Source organism: Macrobrachium nipponense, chromosome 13 (assembly GCF_015104395.2).
Source record: "Macrobrachium nipponense isolate FS-2020 chromosome 13, ASM1510439v2, whole genome shotgun sequence".
NCBI lineage: Eukaryota > Metazoa > Arthropoda > Malacostraca > Decapoda > Palaemonidae > Macrobrachium > Macrobrachium nipponense.
The window spans coordinates 35,558,704-35,576,189 of NC_087206.1; the positions used below are offsets into that span (position 1 = coordinate 35,558,704).

Here is a 17,486-nt window from a genome sequence, read left to right on the forward strand (position 1 = left end):
CTCCAGCTATGTGGGTGGAGGAAAGATGCCAACTGAATTTGTCCTGCCAGGGAGAAGATGGCTATCATGACGTGATTTAGATGACGTGACTGGAGCCTCCTCTGTTTATGCAATGTACTACCACTGCGCTGTCCAAGACTAGCTTTATGTTGGTGATACCTTGGTGGGGCGTATCTTTTCAGAGTCAAGAAGACTGCCATTGCCTCCAGTACGTTTATAGGAACTGACGGAACTGGGGTGACCAAATTCCTTGCACCTTTTTGACCTGGGAGTACCCTCCCCAGCCGCTTAAGGACGCTCTGTGTGGATGGTAATCCCTGGTGGAGGGAACTGAAGAGGGACTGACACTGACAGATTCTTGACTTTTGCCCACGGCCGAAGCCGTTCTTTAGAATCAGAGGTACTGAGGATAGCTTGTCCCTGGACCTGACATTTGCTCGAGAGCGCCAGATCCTGGTTAGATCTTTCAGTTTGGCTTTCATTAAGATGTTCGTTACTGAAGCAAACTGGAGAGAGCCGAGGATTCTTTCCTGAGCTCTCCTCGATGCTAGTTTGTGACTTAGAAATTGCTTGACTGACTTCGCTATTTCTTTCCTTTTTGGTGGATGGAATCGACAGAGTGTGTTGAGGATAGATTCCATTGAATGTCCTAGCCACTGAAAGTTTGACTCTGGGGTGAGTCTGGACTTGGATCTGTTTATCTTGAATCCTAGATATTCTAGGAATTGGATCACTTTCAGTGTGGCCTTGTGTTGCATTCTTCGACTGATGGGGCCCAGATCAACCAATGTCGAGATACGCTACTACCATAATCCCTTGAGCTCTGAGCTGTTTGCACTACTACTTTCCGCTAGCTTCGTGAACACCCTGGGTGCCACGTTGAGCCCGAACGGGACTACCTTGAAGAGAACGTCTGGTCTCCTATCTTGAATCCCAAATACGGACGGAAGTGTCTTGCAATAGGGATATGATAGTAGGCGTCTGTAAGATCGATAGAGGTGGTGACGGCCCCACGGGGAAGTAAGGTCCGCACCCTGTGAGATCGTGAGCATCTTGAACTTGTCGCAGCGGATGGCTAAGTTTAAGCGGGACAAGTCTAAGATTACCCTTCTTTTGTTTGAGCCTTTCTTTGGGACGCTGAACAAGCGACCTTGAATTTTTAATAATCTTCTTGACTTTGACTATAGCTCCTTTCTGAAGGAGGTCCTCTGCGTACTCTGTCAATTCCTTGGAAGGAAGTTGACGGAAAGGTCCTGGCTGGAGGTGGGTTCGTCAACCAGCTCCAACCCAGCCCTTTTGACACTATGCTCTGAGCCCCACTGGCTGAAGTCCACCAGTGGCGAAAGTGAAACAGCCTCCCTCCTACCTGAAGTTCCTCATTGGTTCTGGTAACCCCCTCGACCTCCTCTGAAGTGCTTTCCCCTATTGAAGGGGCCTCCCGATCCTCTCCCACGAAAGACCGACCTTCCCCCCCCCACCTCTGCCTCCCTTGTTCGAGCGGTCATACTTCTGAGAAGCTTGACTCTCGAAGGCTGGATTGTAAGCTGGAGAGATGGCGTATGAGGTGGAGGGTTGAGGCTGAGGGGATATCACATAAATAGGCTGTGATTGACCTTTAGACGTGGAGGGGCTGAGCTGTCTGCACTAACGGCACTGTAGGAACTTGTTGAGGGAAGCGCGCTGCTTCTTTTGGTAAGGTTGGAAAAACTAAACGTCTAGGCTTCCTTTGTTCCCTTACCCTTGGTGTCAAGTCCTTGCCTTCTCCTAGCCGTAAGACCCCAACGGTCCCTTAAGGCTTTGGTTCAACCTCGTAGCCTCTGCTTGTACTTCCTTTACCATAGCCTCTGGGAAGAGATCTGCGCCCCAGATGTTAGAAGAAAGTAACCTATTCGGTTCATGCCGAATGGTTGCCTCTAGCAATACATGCTTTCTGCAATTTGTTCTAGCAGTGGCAAACTCGAACATGTCTGACTGCACTGTTTTGAGTCAGGGCTTTGGTCATAAGCTTAAAAATTGGTTCTGAACCATAAGCCATGGTTGCTACCTCAGACATAGCCATCAGGTTGATTGACCTGGCTAGTCGTGTTTTCGAGTCAAACTCCGCTTGAATAAGACTATCAGGGAGCCTGGGCAGCTTCACCAAACAATGCTCCATAGCACAGTCAGGTTTGAGTTTGCCAGCTGTGAAAGTGTTAGGCAGTCCTCCCATAATTCTCCAATTGACGGGAGCAACGGAGAAGTGGGGTCTGCTTCTTTCAGCTGAGGCATGGGTTCCCCTTTCTGAGCTGCTGAGATGGTCGACCTCGCTATCTTGGTAGGAAGGGAGCGGGGTACCTTCGTCCATCGTGTGGAAATGGTAAAGGGACTTTTGAATGGTTGGATCTTGGTATTCGAACAGTCCATGTCGTCTAGACATCTAAGCCATTCTCGTTGGGCCTGGTCCCGAGAATAGAGGACTGTCTCCTTTGGTACCCTGTCATCTCTAACCATAGCCGAAGGCGTGAGCTAGCGTAGCCTATGAAGGAGGCTGTAGGCCTTCCGGGTAGAACTCGAAGTCCTCTATTCTTCGAGTTCCAAACTCCGGTATGGAGATGAGACCATCTTGGAAGGGAGCATATGACGCTACTCTCCAAGGATTGTTCATGGAGAAAGCGGGTTGGCAGCGAGTCATACGGGGGAAGCTGAGATCCACTAGTGTTAGAGGTTGAGGGAGAGGCAAGAGGGGCTTCTCTTAGGGCCGGTCTATAATAGTATCCTGAGAAGTTATCCTATCCGACAGGCGAGATATCATATGTTTCCATACTCGCTTAAGGGAGCCTACCAAGTCGCCCCCCTGTTGCAACAGGCCAGCATTGGTGTCCAGAGCCGAGCTGCTGCGGAGGTGGAGGGGAGACTCTGAATAGGCACCAAAGGTAGTGGAACTGGTGATACTGCCGGGGTGCGGGATTTTCTCCTTAGGCTTACTCTTTGAGGACTTTGAGCCGGAGCTAGACCCTTTAGACCTGTCTGGGCCGGGATTACGAGCCGGAGACTTACGCGAAGAAGAAGACGAGGACGTCTTCTTCGAGGACGATGACGTCTTAGTCAAGGTCATATGCTTAGACTTGATCTTAGGCCTAACCGAAGCCTCTGGAGGAGTATATAAACTCATCACCGGTAAAGCCTGGGAAGGATGGTGAAGTTGCAGGGGAATAGAAGAAACAGTCACTCCCAAGGGGGACCCTTGGGTACCTGCATTACTTACCTCGACCACAGGTCGTCTATACCTACCATAGGTTCAACATTTATATCCAGGGTTGCGACATCCGTGGAGATATCCTGGTCTTGTTCAGTCAAGGAGGCCGCCAGCTGTTGTTGGATAAAGGCAATATAGGGGTCCGCCTCTACCCGGGTACGACGTACCCCCAAGTCGCCTTGCCTCCGGGGAAGATTAACAAAGCTAAACGCTTCTCCAGTATGTAGGGCTGACCCTTGGCGGCGTTCTTGCCAAAAACCTCCGACCCAGGCCCGCAGGGTAGCCAATGCCGTATCTCTTGTTGCCGGAGCCTGTAAGAGAGGATATATTTTAGATTTAAGAACCACTTAAAACTAAAACTTAGGATATAACTTAAACTAGATGCCTTAAGTTAAAGTAATGATGAAAACTTAAGAACTAAAAGAAGCGGAGCGGCATGCGGAGATGGAATACTTACGCCTTCCAAAAGCTGGCTCACCAGAATCGTAACATATGGTACACGTCTCATGGTACCAGACCTGGATGTCCCCCGGATGCGGAGTCGCGCATGGAGCATTGGGACCGGCAAACTTCGTGTCCACAGGGGTCCTGAAGTGTAGCGGAACATCCCGGATGCTCACAGTTGGTGGCCTGTAAGTGGGAAGTGAAGACATGAGTATCTTAAAGGGTGGGGTAAACACTTACAGACTAAGGACAAAAGAACTCCGTTACGAGCGAGCTAGCTCGGAAAAAATTTGGGCATAACCCCTCCCTGCATTGCCTGAAAGGGCTATAATCCCGAGAGATCCGGTAAATACTAAGGGAGGGGTGGGGATGGTTTAAGAAACTTAAGATAAACTTAAAGATAAACTTAAACCTACATGCAAGTAACCGGACTAGGTCCAGTGGAGCGGAGTGTAGTAACTCAGCAATACTGTACGGTTAGTAAAGACCTATTGTATGCTCGGTCCACTATGGTGGACTATACCCTTCCGCTGGATATCAGGACCTCGGCGATAGGAGGAGCTCTAGTAAGGAGGGAAGGGCGAGATGACATACAGACTCGCGCTAACCCGGAGCGACAAGGAAGTAACGGAGGGGGGAAGGCCAGAGCCCCCCACAACGTACCACCCGGCCGAGCCGAGAAGCGGAGAGGTCGGAACCAGTCAGGGACTGTCGGACTCCCAGGCCCCTCCGGTGGAGGGAAGGGGGAGGCAGGCTCGGGCATGCTGGCAGCAAGAAACGACCGACCCACCCCCCCCGCCCGACTCTATGGGAGAGCGGGAGAGGGGAAGGGGGACTGGCAGGCGCCTGCTTACTCTTGATCACGTAGTGACCACGAGGGCGGTAAACTAAAGATACGGTAACCAAGCCTAGGCCAACCAACTGATCAGAGAGAAGCTATCGGGAAGCAACCAGAACTGAAAAGCGGTAGCATATAGGCCCATAGGGCGAAAAACCAACTGATCAGAGAGAAGCTATGAGGAAGCGACCGAACTGATCAACGGTAGACTAGGCTCTACGAGCCAGACCTAGGCTAAGCCAGACGCCAACTAACCTAACAATAACAAAACATAAAAATATAATAATAATAAAAATGAAAAGAAAGAAGGTAAAATAAGCAGGAGAAAAAATCCAGGAGTGTGCGACTAGCCCGAAGGCTAAGTCTACCACTCAAAGCTAGTCAGGGCCGATACTAAGAACCTGGACTAGGGTCTGGATAGAAAAAGCCTACATAAGGTGAAATACATACATGTATAACAACTTGAGTAGACGTAATAACGCGGATAATCAAAATAGAGCGTAAAATAATAAGGGATGTTCTAGGTATGGGAGACCAAGAACGAACCCACATGCGGCAGGACCATGCTGCCATGCTTCCAGCCCCCGAGAACGTATCTATACCTAAAAAACGAAATACCGTCTCGGGGACGGAAAAAACTCGCTAACCGTAAATACTGAGTACTTAACTTAGCTGCTGCAATAGCTGCACGCTCCATTATCGAAAAAATCCGAAGAAAGGGCACAAAATACACAGAGAGAAAAATAGCACTTGGATTCGTGCGAGCTAACGAAAAAAGGATGGCCACTAGAGGCGCAGCAGTCGCAAGCATGGGATGGTGTAGTAGTAGTACGAGCTGCTCCCTCTGTGGGACGGCTCCCCTCTTGGAGGGTTTTGTAGTGGGAGATTTCTATTGGCATTTGGCTCGTGGTAGTGGTCTCACTCGCTAGTGTTCATACCGACACCCTCCTAGAGGGTGAGCGAGTCAGTCATACTGACCTTTTTCTTTTCTTTATTTTATTTATTCTCTGGTATGTGTTTAGTACATTTACCCTAGAAATAATAGATTAAAGGATATTTCGCGCAAGCGACACGAGCTGAGCCCAGAAAGGTTGGTGTCTGGCTACGGCGGAGACAAGGGATAGAATCCAACCAGGTGTGGTGGTAAAATGAAACCACGACGGATAATGGCGGGGATGGTATACATATGAATAATAAAATTAAACAAATCATCGTAAAATTAGGGTATATCCTTAACAATAACAATAATTATCAAACCTTTCCCCACCCCGTCTACTAGAAGAGTGCCCGGGTAAGAAGCAAGCTCCCTTCCGGTTAAGCGGGGGAGAGATGTAAGGATATAGTAGGCAAGCAAACCGACCATAGTAGTGACCACCCCGCCGCTGGCGGAGCCAGTAATCTATAACCAAAGGTGCCCCGGCTGCGGCGGAAGGCTCCGTTCGTTATAGAAAGGGAAGGTGGCTGAGCAACTGGGGAAGGGGGGGGAGGGTCTCGGCGTAACACGGCGGGAGAGAGAGAGGGGGGGGGTGGGGGGTGGCCTACTCCTCCCCGTCCCAACAACTACCGCTCCGGAGACCCGGTACCCTATGAGTGGTCGCCCTCCTATACCCCCCGCTGGGAGGAACCCCTGGCCTCCTCAGAGAGAGAGGGGGAGGAAGGCAACTGAGGTTGTCATGACAACCAAGGGGGTCCCCCAGCGCCTCCCTATACCTGGTAGGGAGGGAAGGGGAAGGTGCGATGGAACACGTGACCGCAAGTGGCCTAAGCCGCGAGCAACACAACCGTGGGAGGGCCACGTGAACCAGGCTGTACCAATACATGGGACATGCACCTAGGCTAGCCTAACACCCTAAATAGAACTAAATTTACATCGTAAAGATGGAAAAGACACTTTTAGTAGAAGAAAAAGAAGCCCAGGAGGAGGCAAACTGTTCCGAGGAACAGAAGCCTACTCGGAGCCAGCGATAGCCGATGAAGAGCAAGAGCCGGGATGCTGGGCTGGAACATAGAATAGCCCTAAATACCAAACTAAGAGAAGTGGTAAAAGGGCTAACCTAGCTAAAACTCGATGTAAAAAAAAAACGATGAAACGTGATATAGTAAGCCCATAAGTATAAGAAGTCCCAGTATGGAGGACCGGGAAGTTCTTAACGAGGCAGCATGGCGCCGCCAGAGACAACCGGGAAACCGATATGACCTATTAGAAGGAAAATACTGGTTCCCGGAAGACAAAAATACAGTAAAACATTACTTATGAGGCACTTAACTTAGCCGTTGCGATGGCAGAACGTTCCATGATGGATGGTGATATAAATCCTCGTGAAATAGCACAAGCACAAGAAAATGCGTCCGAACGCTGGCGCTAATAATTAAGGATGTCCGCTAGGGGCGCTGTTGTCCGTGGCGTCCTCTAGTATAGTAGTAGCGGCCGCACGCCGTTGGTATCAGCTCTCTCTTGTGGGGATTCTGATTGGAAGTTCTAATTGGTGAATGTCTCGTGGTAGTGTTCCCACTCGCCCCTATTGCCATACCGACACTTCTTTTTAAGAGTGAGCGAGTCAGTTTTACTGACATTTTCTTAATTTTGTTTTTCTCTGGTAATTTTAGATTAATTTTACCTAGAAAGAATGATATTAAGGATCCTTTCATAGGCCGACACGAGCTGAGCCCAGAAATGAAAATTTCATGTTTATGATTTTTAATTAAAATTGGATAAATACAGACCTAAAATTAATGCTGTATGATCCATGGCTCAAGGACCAAGCACTACATCTGAATTTTGTAATTTGCATCAAAACATGATGACATGATAAAATGGTCTCTCATCAATTGACTCAATGGGAGAAAGCCATGGCAGCCATCATGGCTGATGGTGAATGATTGGCAATCAACTTGTACTCACTGTAATAAAAGAATAATAATTAAATGAATAAGATCAAATAAAATTAATAAGAATAACTACTATGTTCTTTCTGTAGTGCAGGGAAGAGGTGACAGGTCTCATGTGTCATGACTGATGGTGAATAAGTGGGCATCACAAATATTCACTTAGCTAGGTAGAAAGCAGCAGGAATAAGAAATGAAAATAAAAGCTTTATTTATTTAAAGTAAGGATCACACCAGTTGCCTCATTCGAGAATAACAGCTATTGAGTTAAGAGTGAAATTAAGAGTAAAATTTAAAGAATTGTTGATAAGGGTTAATTTTAAGAGTGAAATTAGCAGTGAAAACAAAATTAAGAGAACTTATGCTGAGTTGTTGATGAGGATATAGCCTCTGAGATGTGATGCACTTCAACACCCTGAACTTGAATAAATGTGAGAGAAGAGATGTTTTTGCCATGGACATGTGTAGAAGACTGGGTCCTTGGAGAGAAGGGAGCTCACTAGTAACCAGAGCAGTATATGTATAGGTCCAGGGGCATTAATCCCCCTCCTCATCCCACCATGGGTTTTGTGGTATAGGGAGGTAGGTAAATGGTGAGCCCAGCAAGTCTAAGTAGAATAATAGACTAAAGGAACTTAACTTTATAAGGCAATATGTAGTAGTACTTTTGCATTTTTCATGAACTTTTGAATATTAGTCCCACACTCTTGGTAATAGAATAGCAAATATAATAAGAGAATTTGTCATTTTGGCCAAGGGCTTGTACCCCCATTGAAGTTGCTGATCACCGCTACGGGGTGTGCCCCCATGTTAAGAACCACTGTTTTATTTAAAGGATGTGCTTAACTTTGAGGTGGTGTTTTTTCTTTACCATAACTTTTGAATGGGCAGGTATTTTTTTTTTATGAACAATATCCATTTATTGTACTCTTTGAGCTAGACTGTTAACTAGTTAATACTTTCTGTCATTGATGAGATTCTACAAATGGGATGATTTTTCCTCTTAAGCAGTCGCAGGTATAAGGGTATTAAGCTCCTCCAAGACCAGCAGTAATCGTAACTCAAGTGGAAATGGATTATGGGAAGAGATTTTTGATGGAGATATTGGTGACTACCAACAAGCAGGAATGGTTGTTCTGAATGTCAAAAAAGCTTTTGAAAAAACTATGGAGAATGCTAAGAAAATAGCAATAGATGAGAGACTAGTAGCCTCAGTAGGAAGAACCTTTATTATGCTTGATATTCGTAGGATCTCAAATTCTTTAGCAAATACAGTAACATCCAGGAGAAGAGAGATTCCATTCTAAGGGACCTATCCACTGTGTTGACATCATTGGATTTCTTGAGCCTTAGAATGGCTGACAATGGACATGTCTTTCAAGCCTCTTTAGTCAGGAGTTGATGAAAAGCTAGGTGCTACAGCCACTTGTAATCCAGTGAGGTCTATTTTAACAACCCTTGCTTGACCAAGGCATTCTCAAAGTTCTTGGTCTGTTGACAGACTAGCATGAAGAGACACCTACATAACAGTAGAATTTTCTTCAAGGTTGCTCAGTTAAGTATTTAGAGCTTTTCATCACAAAAATTGTCAGCGGTTTCTCTTGGTGGTCAGCCATTCTAGAATATGATTATGAGAGATATGCCTTATAGTTTTACAGTGCTCATTGGCCTCCCTGCTTCATTCTTCCTTTCTCTGTCTCCTTCATTTCTCCTTTATCATCTTCAGCCAAAGGAATGAATGATGTTACCTTGTATTACAGTTACTTCAGGTTACCTTTAGGCATGGTGTACCACATGTAATCCTCCCTTGTTTGGGTGCAGTTTTATATTAGGTGAGCTGAAGGGGATTGCAAATCTGTTCTAGCAGAAGCCACTTACCCCACCCTTTAACTCTTGTAAATTATTTTGCTACTGAAGGAGGTGGTTTACTCAAAGGAACTAGGCAACCCATGACAATGGTAAATACCCATAGATCTTACTTGGGCGTACACATCTGATGGTTGGTGGTATGGATAAGACTAACTGATCCTGTGGAGGTGACCAAGCTTTATTCTTGATGGAACCATTCATTTATATGCAATTAAGTGATTAGTTTCTGCATAAATGATTGGAATCTAGTTGCTTTGCATTTGATACCCAAGTCATAGCATAAATTTCTATGTAATGTAGTGTATTTTATGAATTTTATATTAAGGTAAATTTTATGAAACAACTTGTTCTTAATTGATTGAGATAAATTATAGTGGTAAATTAGTTGTATTTTATATTGATATACTTTTCAGATCCTGTAATTGCAGTGTTCTGCACTAGTCTGTGTGCCTGGATTTTATATGGGTCCACTCAGTGGTTGTTCAGAACTTTCCCAGGTAACTTTAGTCTTGGTGAAGGTGCAGTTGTAGGGCAGACAGTTGCCTTGACAGTTACGTGCTCTCTCCATAACTTGGGTGTCCATCTTATGCAAACTTCCAAGCTGTCTCAAACACTTGAGATTAATGTTTTCATTCAGGTATGGAAAAGAGATCCACTTTACTGTAGTACTTTATATTTGATTTTTATAAATATGTTGTGATGCAAGTATGCATAGTGTACTATCATTGCTTATATATGATTCAATAATATCTTGACACAATCATGAACATGCATATATCTTGAAAGGTATCATTTCTTTTATGCTATGTACTACAGTTAATGTATGTCCTTCAGACAATATTTACCGTATATATTATGTATTTCTCCGTATATAACACGACATTTAGATAAGACAAAGTAAAAATATTATGGCAAGTTTTCATGAATTTATCTCATATCTGTCGTATAAGACAAATGCTAAATTACAAAACCATCTGTGTATAGGCTAGCTTTTGGTTACCATATATACTTGCATGTCATGCAACTTTTGAAGACCTAATTTTGAAGCTAATTTTAAAGGGGTCGCATAATACACAAGATATAAAATTAGCCCACGTAAAATTTACATAATAGTATCGTAATATAAAATACAAGCATAATGAATATGCATCCTTTCAATGGATCTTTAAAAAAGTTATGCCTTACTTCACTGTATCGAGTAATATTGTATAGTATACAGTTTTCCCATAGTACAGTGAACCCCCCGTATTCGCAGACTCATATTTGCAGATTCCTCTACGGGCATTATTTGCAGGAAATTTGCCTATTCACAGTATTTTTCTAGGAAAAATATCCACAGATTACTGTATTTTCTTATCAGTTTCATCATAAAATGCACTTTTGTGATAAAACTATTAAAAGAACCAGCTTTAAACATTTTTAATAGGTTTTTCTTGAGTTTTTTTTTTTATAGGAGTTCCAACTATTTGCAGATTCTAACTATTCAGGGGGGGTGGTTTCTGGTACGCATCTCCCACGAATACTGTATTACTACTTATTGCATTAGACAATACATTGAGGAATGACGTGTTGAAGTCTGTTAGTATGTACTTACTTCCTTTCAAGCCTTAAATTAACAGTCCACTAAGTCACAGTGCTCCCCGTACGGTCCGCATAAGTATTTTGGCTACTGAAGCAAAAATTGTTATGGAAGACTTTGGAAGCTCTTCAACAGTTACTTCCAGTATACTAGTAGTAGAAGTTATGATACTGAGAAGGTGGAGCTTAGCATGAAGTAGAGCAGTGGCTGTCCCATCTGAGATTTTTCTAATAGAGGTCCCAAATTGCTATGTAGCCTTGTCCAATGAGAGCTTTTTCCCCTTAAAAGTAAGGTCAAGTGTTGCCTATTTCTTTGTAGTACTATCAGGCACTGGGATGGCAGAGACCAATGGCTTTATTTTTGCTATTAGCTCTCGTTTCCCAGTCACCACAAAATCTTGAAATTCTGTCCTCACATGATTGATCATTTTTCTAGTGATGGGACAGAAGGTTGGTGCCTCCTGGAGGGAGTAAGGGGTCTCTAAAATGTTTTTGTGCTATTTTCCATTAAACTGGAGAAAGGTTGCTCCTATGGATTATCTCCCCTCCAGTGGTTTTGGAATTCTTATTGAAGGAGGGCCAAATGCCATTAAGTATTTGGAAAGGCCACTCTGTCCTGAAATTCTACATACTCAACCTCAGTCATAGTTTTCCTTTCAAAAATGACAGGGGTGGATATTGGTGTCCATACTACATTCTGATTTGAGGTTTTATATTCTGACTTGGTTGTATTATTGTTGGAAGTTGGAGGAGCTCTGGGATATAGACAAGTGATTCAACTTCTTTTTGGGATTGTTTTTTTTTTATAAGTGTTTCCATGACCTAAGTTTTTTGGTGAGAGAATCAGCCTCTGCCTGGGTAGACTGTGCAGCCTGTCTATCCTGTAGTTTAATGGATGTGAAATTTTTACATGTTTCTTCCAATTCTATATCTAGGACAGACCTGAATTACACTTGGGAATCTTGGATAGTGCTTCTGATATACTGATGATTAGTAGCAAGGACATCATTGATACTGCTCATGATTTCCTCCCGGAATTCTGAAAGTACAGCAAACATAATTCCCCTATTAGGGAAGCCTGCATGAACTGATTGTGCAAGATAGTTGTATCACTAATGCCCATAGTTGTATCACCAGTGCCCAGCAGGATAGAAGTCTTGGATAAATTACTATAACCCCTGTACAGACAGTTCATGAAGTGATGGAATTGGGTGGCCCCTATCAGGGTCCCCTTTGAAATCTTATTGCTGCATGGGAGAGCCTAGATTCTCATCTGAGGTATCTCATGTAAAGCAGGAGACTGTTTCCAAGATCTTCAGGATTCAGAAGGGAAATTTCAGTGGCAATATCTACTTAATGTTGGGTATTAGTGATATCTCTTCCAGGGAAAGACTTTGTCTCTATCATAGGAGTCAGAGTTGGAATTCCTAGACTCCACTGCTTTGGAGTATTGGCCCGAACATGGATTCTACTCGTAGAAGGATGGAAACACAATCTGCCAGAGCTCTGTTGGAATAATATAGTCTCCTCCTTCTGTATTCCTACTGAGAAATAATATTGTCTCCTGTATTCCTACTGAGAAGTGGATTCTTGAGTGCGTGATCCATAGATTCATCATATCTCCGCTGCTTTATTTCCACCAGAACCAAATATTCCAATCCTCCACTCCAGTCTACAGCAGTGAGCCAATCTTGCAGCCTTTAGTCCCTTTAGAGTAATGAAATATATGTAGGCACGTTAAATCTCTGAGTTTACTTAACTTCCTTCACTCTGAAACTGGCCCTAAGCCATAATCTTTCATTTTTTCCATTTGTGTTATGGTTCCTTAATTCATTCTTGGCCTTAAATTACTGCAACTCAGATCCGTTGCTCTTGAAAAGAACTACAAACATAACACCTGTTATTAACCCTTAATGGACAGACATGCTCACATGAATAGCAATAATAGGTTTGGTGAGTAAAAATATTACGCACCATCGAATGGGGGAATCGGCGGGGAGAGAGATGCTATTACTTCTATAGCCCATAAATTCACTAATGACCACTTTTAGACTGGCTAAAATCAAGTGGGCAGCTCATGACGAGAGTTAGTTGTGATCTTGACTTCAAGGGAAGGTGTACTACATCTCTGTCTCACATGATGTCTTTGTATTAATTTGCTCATAAATATACCAAGGGGTTGCTGTTGGTTTTAGTTCTTATCTTTTATGATAGTATTTTAGTTATAAATGCATTTTTGCAAAGAAATATTAGAAAAGACATGTATAAATCCAAGAAAGTTTCTGCATCTTCGTTCTCAGTAAATTTACAGAAATTTTTAAAAACAAATGTGCTCAGAATTTGTTACTGATTTTATTTGTTTTCTGTTTTGATATTGCGTGATCTGTAATTATAATTTTACAAAATATAATAAAATTATTTATTAAAAAAAACATGTATAACTTAGTAAAATGTATGATTGTCTTGTAAAAGAGGCCCCCCAAAGGGTTGTAAATGTAGTCATTTTCAACTTTTCATGGAAGGAAGGGAAAATTTTTTTAGAATTTTTGTTCTTACGTCATGTGCATTTGCATATCTTCCTCTTTCAATTGGTGTGTTTTTTCTTAAATTGGCTGACCTCTAAGTTTCCTTGACTTGGGGTGCAGCATATCGATTTTTTACCCCATCCATTGAGGCTTAAACATTCATCTCTTTCTGTGCACCCGTCTCTTTCAGAACCTGTTGCTCCTGCTCTTGATCATTGGTCTGCTTCTATGGACTATTTGGTGCTCTCACTTGGCTTTTTAGCACCTGCAACTGTCCTCTCAGCACCCGCCTCGGACCGCTCAGCACCCTACGCTCGGTACCCATATCAGGCAGCTCAGCGCCTGTCTTGGACCGCTCAGCATCTGCTACGGGGCGCATGGTGCCAGTGGCGGGTATTTTGGCGCCAGGATCAACTCCTCCTGCTTTTTTGACAAATGAGGATTCATCGTTGGGGCATCTTAAATGCCAATTAGAGTAGTTGATGGATTTTTGAGAAAGAAAGCATCATCTTCTAAAAGCAAGGATAGTAACTTGTCCCCGATTTCATCGGAAGAGGAAGCAGTAGAAGAGACTGCTCCCTCTTCAGCTTATTCTTCACTAATGAAGTTTTTCCTGGAGAAATATCCAGGCTTCTTCGTACCAGGGACTCCAGCAGTTCCGACCTCTACTTTCCGTATGGGGAAATCTCCTGAGGGTAGACTTCCACAAATGGTTTTGTCTGCTTCATCTAGAAGGTTCTTGGAGAGGTTGAAAAGTGGCTGGCCAGTAAGAGGGAGCAAGGGAAAGCTTCTTTCACATCACCCCCCCACTGCCCCAAGCTCATCAAGAAGAGATATCACTTTTACGTGACAGGTGAGGCTCCGTCCCTGGGAGTCTGTGCCTCTTCCTAGGGGGACTTCTTCAGTCTAGTGGACTCATCTAGACATTTGGCATTTGCTACACCCAAGATTTTCTTCTCTTCACTGGAGATTGACCACCTAGTGAAGAACATTTTTAGGGTCTTAGAAATTTTTAAGTTTCTTAAACTGGACAGTGGATGCTTTAGGTAGAAAAATGGAGAATTGCCCTTCACTAGTAGAAGACCTGGCTGCATACCTCTGTGCCCCCCTGTAGGTACAAGGCTCCTTTATTTTTGGAAGGAATGGAGCCACAGAGGGGCAGAACGTTGAGTAGTCCAGGTATTGAGAGAGGGCTACTCGATCCCTCTCAAATAGAAGCCTCCATTAGTCACCTCACCGACTGCTGTAACGGTGTACTCGGTGGGATCCGAGAGACAGTCGGCCCTCTTACAAGAGGTAGAAGTGCTTATCCACAGGAAAGCAGTGGAATAGGTGTTAGACCACTGCACAGAAGGGTTCTACAACCGACTCTTTGTAGTCCCCAAATCATCTGGGCTGGAGGCCCTTCCTAGATGTCAGTTGTCTGAACTTCTTTGTTGTCAAGACAGTTTCACATGGAAACTAGTGCCTCAGTCATGTCCTCTCTACATCAAAGGGACTGGATGATGATTTTGGATATGGAGCATGTGTACTTACACATTCCCATTCATCCGGAGTCAAGGAAACTTCTTCGGTTCATGTTTCGGGGCAAAGTTTTTCAGTTCAGAAAACTTTGTTTCAGTCTGATGTCAGCTCCTAAAGTATTTACGGGGATACTAACTCCTCTTGCAAAGTGGCTTCACTGGATGGGAATTGTCATTGTATCTGGACGACTGGCTTCTTCTTTCACTCCCAAAGGCACAGTGTGCGGAGGACTCGAGGAAACTACTTCCTTTGATCCATGAGCTCAGAATTTTTAAAATGTACAGAAATCCCAACTTCTCCCAACACAGGATTCTGTATTTGGGCATGATCCTGGACTCTCAGTCTTTTCAGGTTTTTCTCTCCCACAAGAGAATAAACTCTTGCCATCAGACAGTCCAAGAGTTCCTCGATCTAAAGTCCTGCTCAGCACTACACTGGATGAGCTTTCTGGGAACTCTAGCGTCAGTGAAGACCTTCGTAAAACTAGGCAGGCTTCACATGCATCTGCTTCAGTTTTACCTGAAGGTAGTATGGTTCAGGCAGACTCTTTCATCTTCCCTATTTCCAAGGAAATAAAGGGGGACCATCATTGGTGGTTGTCCATTGACAGACTTCAGGATGTCCATAGACAGACTTCAGGAAGGGAAGTCACTCCGACCTCAGAACCCAGACCTGAAATTTTATTCAGATGTGTCAGATCTCGGATGGGGATCCATCCTAGAAACTCAGAAGGTGGCAGGCAAATAGACAGAGTCTCAGAAAGCCCTTGACATTTCTCTTGTCAAGTGTCTGGAAGGATAGTAGCAGTGTTTGCGGACAATACAACAGCCCTGTCTTATATCTGCAAACAGATAGACACTCACTGCTTCACTCTCTACCAAACAGTGAGGGAGCTTCTTCTCTGGGGAGAATGACAACAAGTGACGATCCTCACTCATTTTGTACAGGGAAGATTAAACGTCCTCGCAGATGAATTAAGCAGAGAAAGTATGCACAGAACTTTGGAGACTTTGGGGAAAACCAGCAGTGGATCTTTACGCAGCAGCAAAGAATCAACAGCTTCTGATCTTTTGTTTTCCAGTCTCAGATCCTCTGGCATAGGGGATGGATGCTGCCATACTACTCAACTGGACAGGACTAGACCTTAATGCTTTCCCTCCGTTCTCCATGATAAGGGAGGTTATAAACAAATTCTCCACATACCATGACACGAGTCCCTCCATTCTCGCTGAGGAAGGAATGGTTTCTGGACCTTTGACATCTACTGGTGGACTTCCCAAGACATCTTCCTCAAAAGAAGTTACTACTCAAAAAGCCACACTTCAGATTCCATCAAGGGCTATCCGCTCAGTCTCTGACAGGATTTCAAGTGTCAGACAACTGGTCAGAGCGCAAGGCTCTTCGAAGCAGGCTGCAGAAGCCATTGCTAGATGTCGACAATCCCCTACAGTCAGAGTGGGTAGTATTCAGAAGCTGGTGCCGTAAACATAATGTCTCCTCTCCTGAGACCACTACATATAGCTCAAATCACAGATTTTCTGCTGTTTCTGAAGTTCTCCAGAAAGTTAACCCCGCTACCATTAAGGGATACATATCAATGCTGAGCTCTGTTTTCAAACACAAAGGTTTGGATATTCATCTCAACTAGAACATTAGCGATATATAGTTAGATCATTTGAGACTTCCAAATCAGACAGTAAAAAGGTAGTCTCATGGAATTTGGATGTAGTACTGAAATGGCTCTCAGGTAACTCTTAAACTCCTCCCCTCAGTCACTTAAGAACCATACAAGAAAGACACTTTTCATGGTGGCACTTGTGGCATCCAAAAGTCAGTGAGGTACAGGCATTAGAGAGGAGAATAAGGTTTTCCCAAGGAGATGCTGCATGTTCCCTTTCTTTAGGATTTCTTGCCAAAACTGAGGATGTGAGCAAACCTTGGCCGCATTCATTCACTATTGAAAATCTGATGGACATTGTTGGCCCATGGGAGGAAGAGAAACTCTTATGTCCAGTAAGAGCTCTATGTTGTTATTTGCAGAGAGCTAAAAAGATCAGAGGACCTGCAAATAACCTTTGGTGTTGTGTGAAACCTCCATCCTGTCTGACGTCAGAGAACACCATTTCCTTCTTTTTGAGGAGTTTGATAGTTGAGGTGCACTCTCAGCTGCAGGAGGATGTTTTATCTTCTATCTATACTAAGGCGCATGAAGTCAGAGCAGTCGCCACCTCTTTCGCCTTTACACATTATATCTCTTTAGAAGCAGTTATGCAGTTTACATTCTGGAAATGTAGGTCAGCACTTGCAGTACACTATTTAAAGGAAATCAAAACAGTTTTTGAGAACTGTTCTACATTGGGTCTTTTGTCGGTGGCTGGCATGGTGTTGGGAGAGGAAGCAAAGGGGACAAACTGTACCTCTGCTGTCCTCTTTGCTTGGTTAATATAGTAATTGTCTATGATTCCCACCTCTGTTAATAAGGAATCTGCTACTATATGTAATTACTGTACATACTTGGTAAGTTACATATGTAAAAAAGGGATTTTGACAAAGAACAAATCTATTTCTGGGCGGTGACCTGTGTCGC

General features: G+C 43.9%; 1 protein-coding gene across 4 annotated transcripts in view; it reads left to right on the top strand.

Annotated features, from left to right (window-relative positions):
• Positions 1-17,486, top strand: part of LOC135225738 (dolichol kinase-like) — a 403,642-nt gene that overhangs the window by 286,382 nt on the left and 99,774 nt on the right. For all 4 annotated transcript variants that reach the window (XR_010317080.1, XM_064265131.1, XM_064265132.1 and 1 more), the window contains one exon: positions 9,686-9,909. Coding sequence is in view for 3 of the 4 variants with exons in the window: in XM_064265131.1 (XP_064121201.1) it covers positions 9,686-9,909 (224 nt within the window). In the remaining variant the exon portion in view is untranslated. The remainder of the gene's footprint in view (positions 1-9,685; positions 9,910-17,486) is intronic.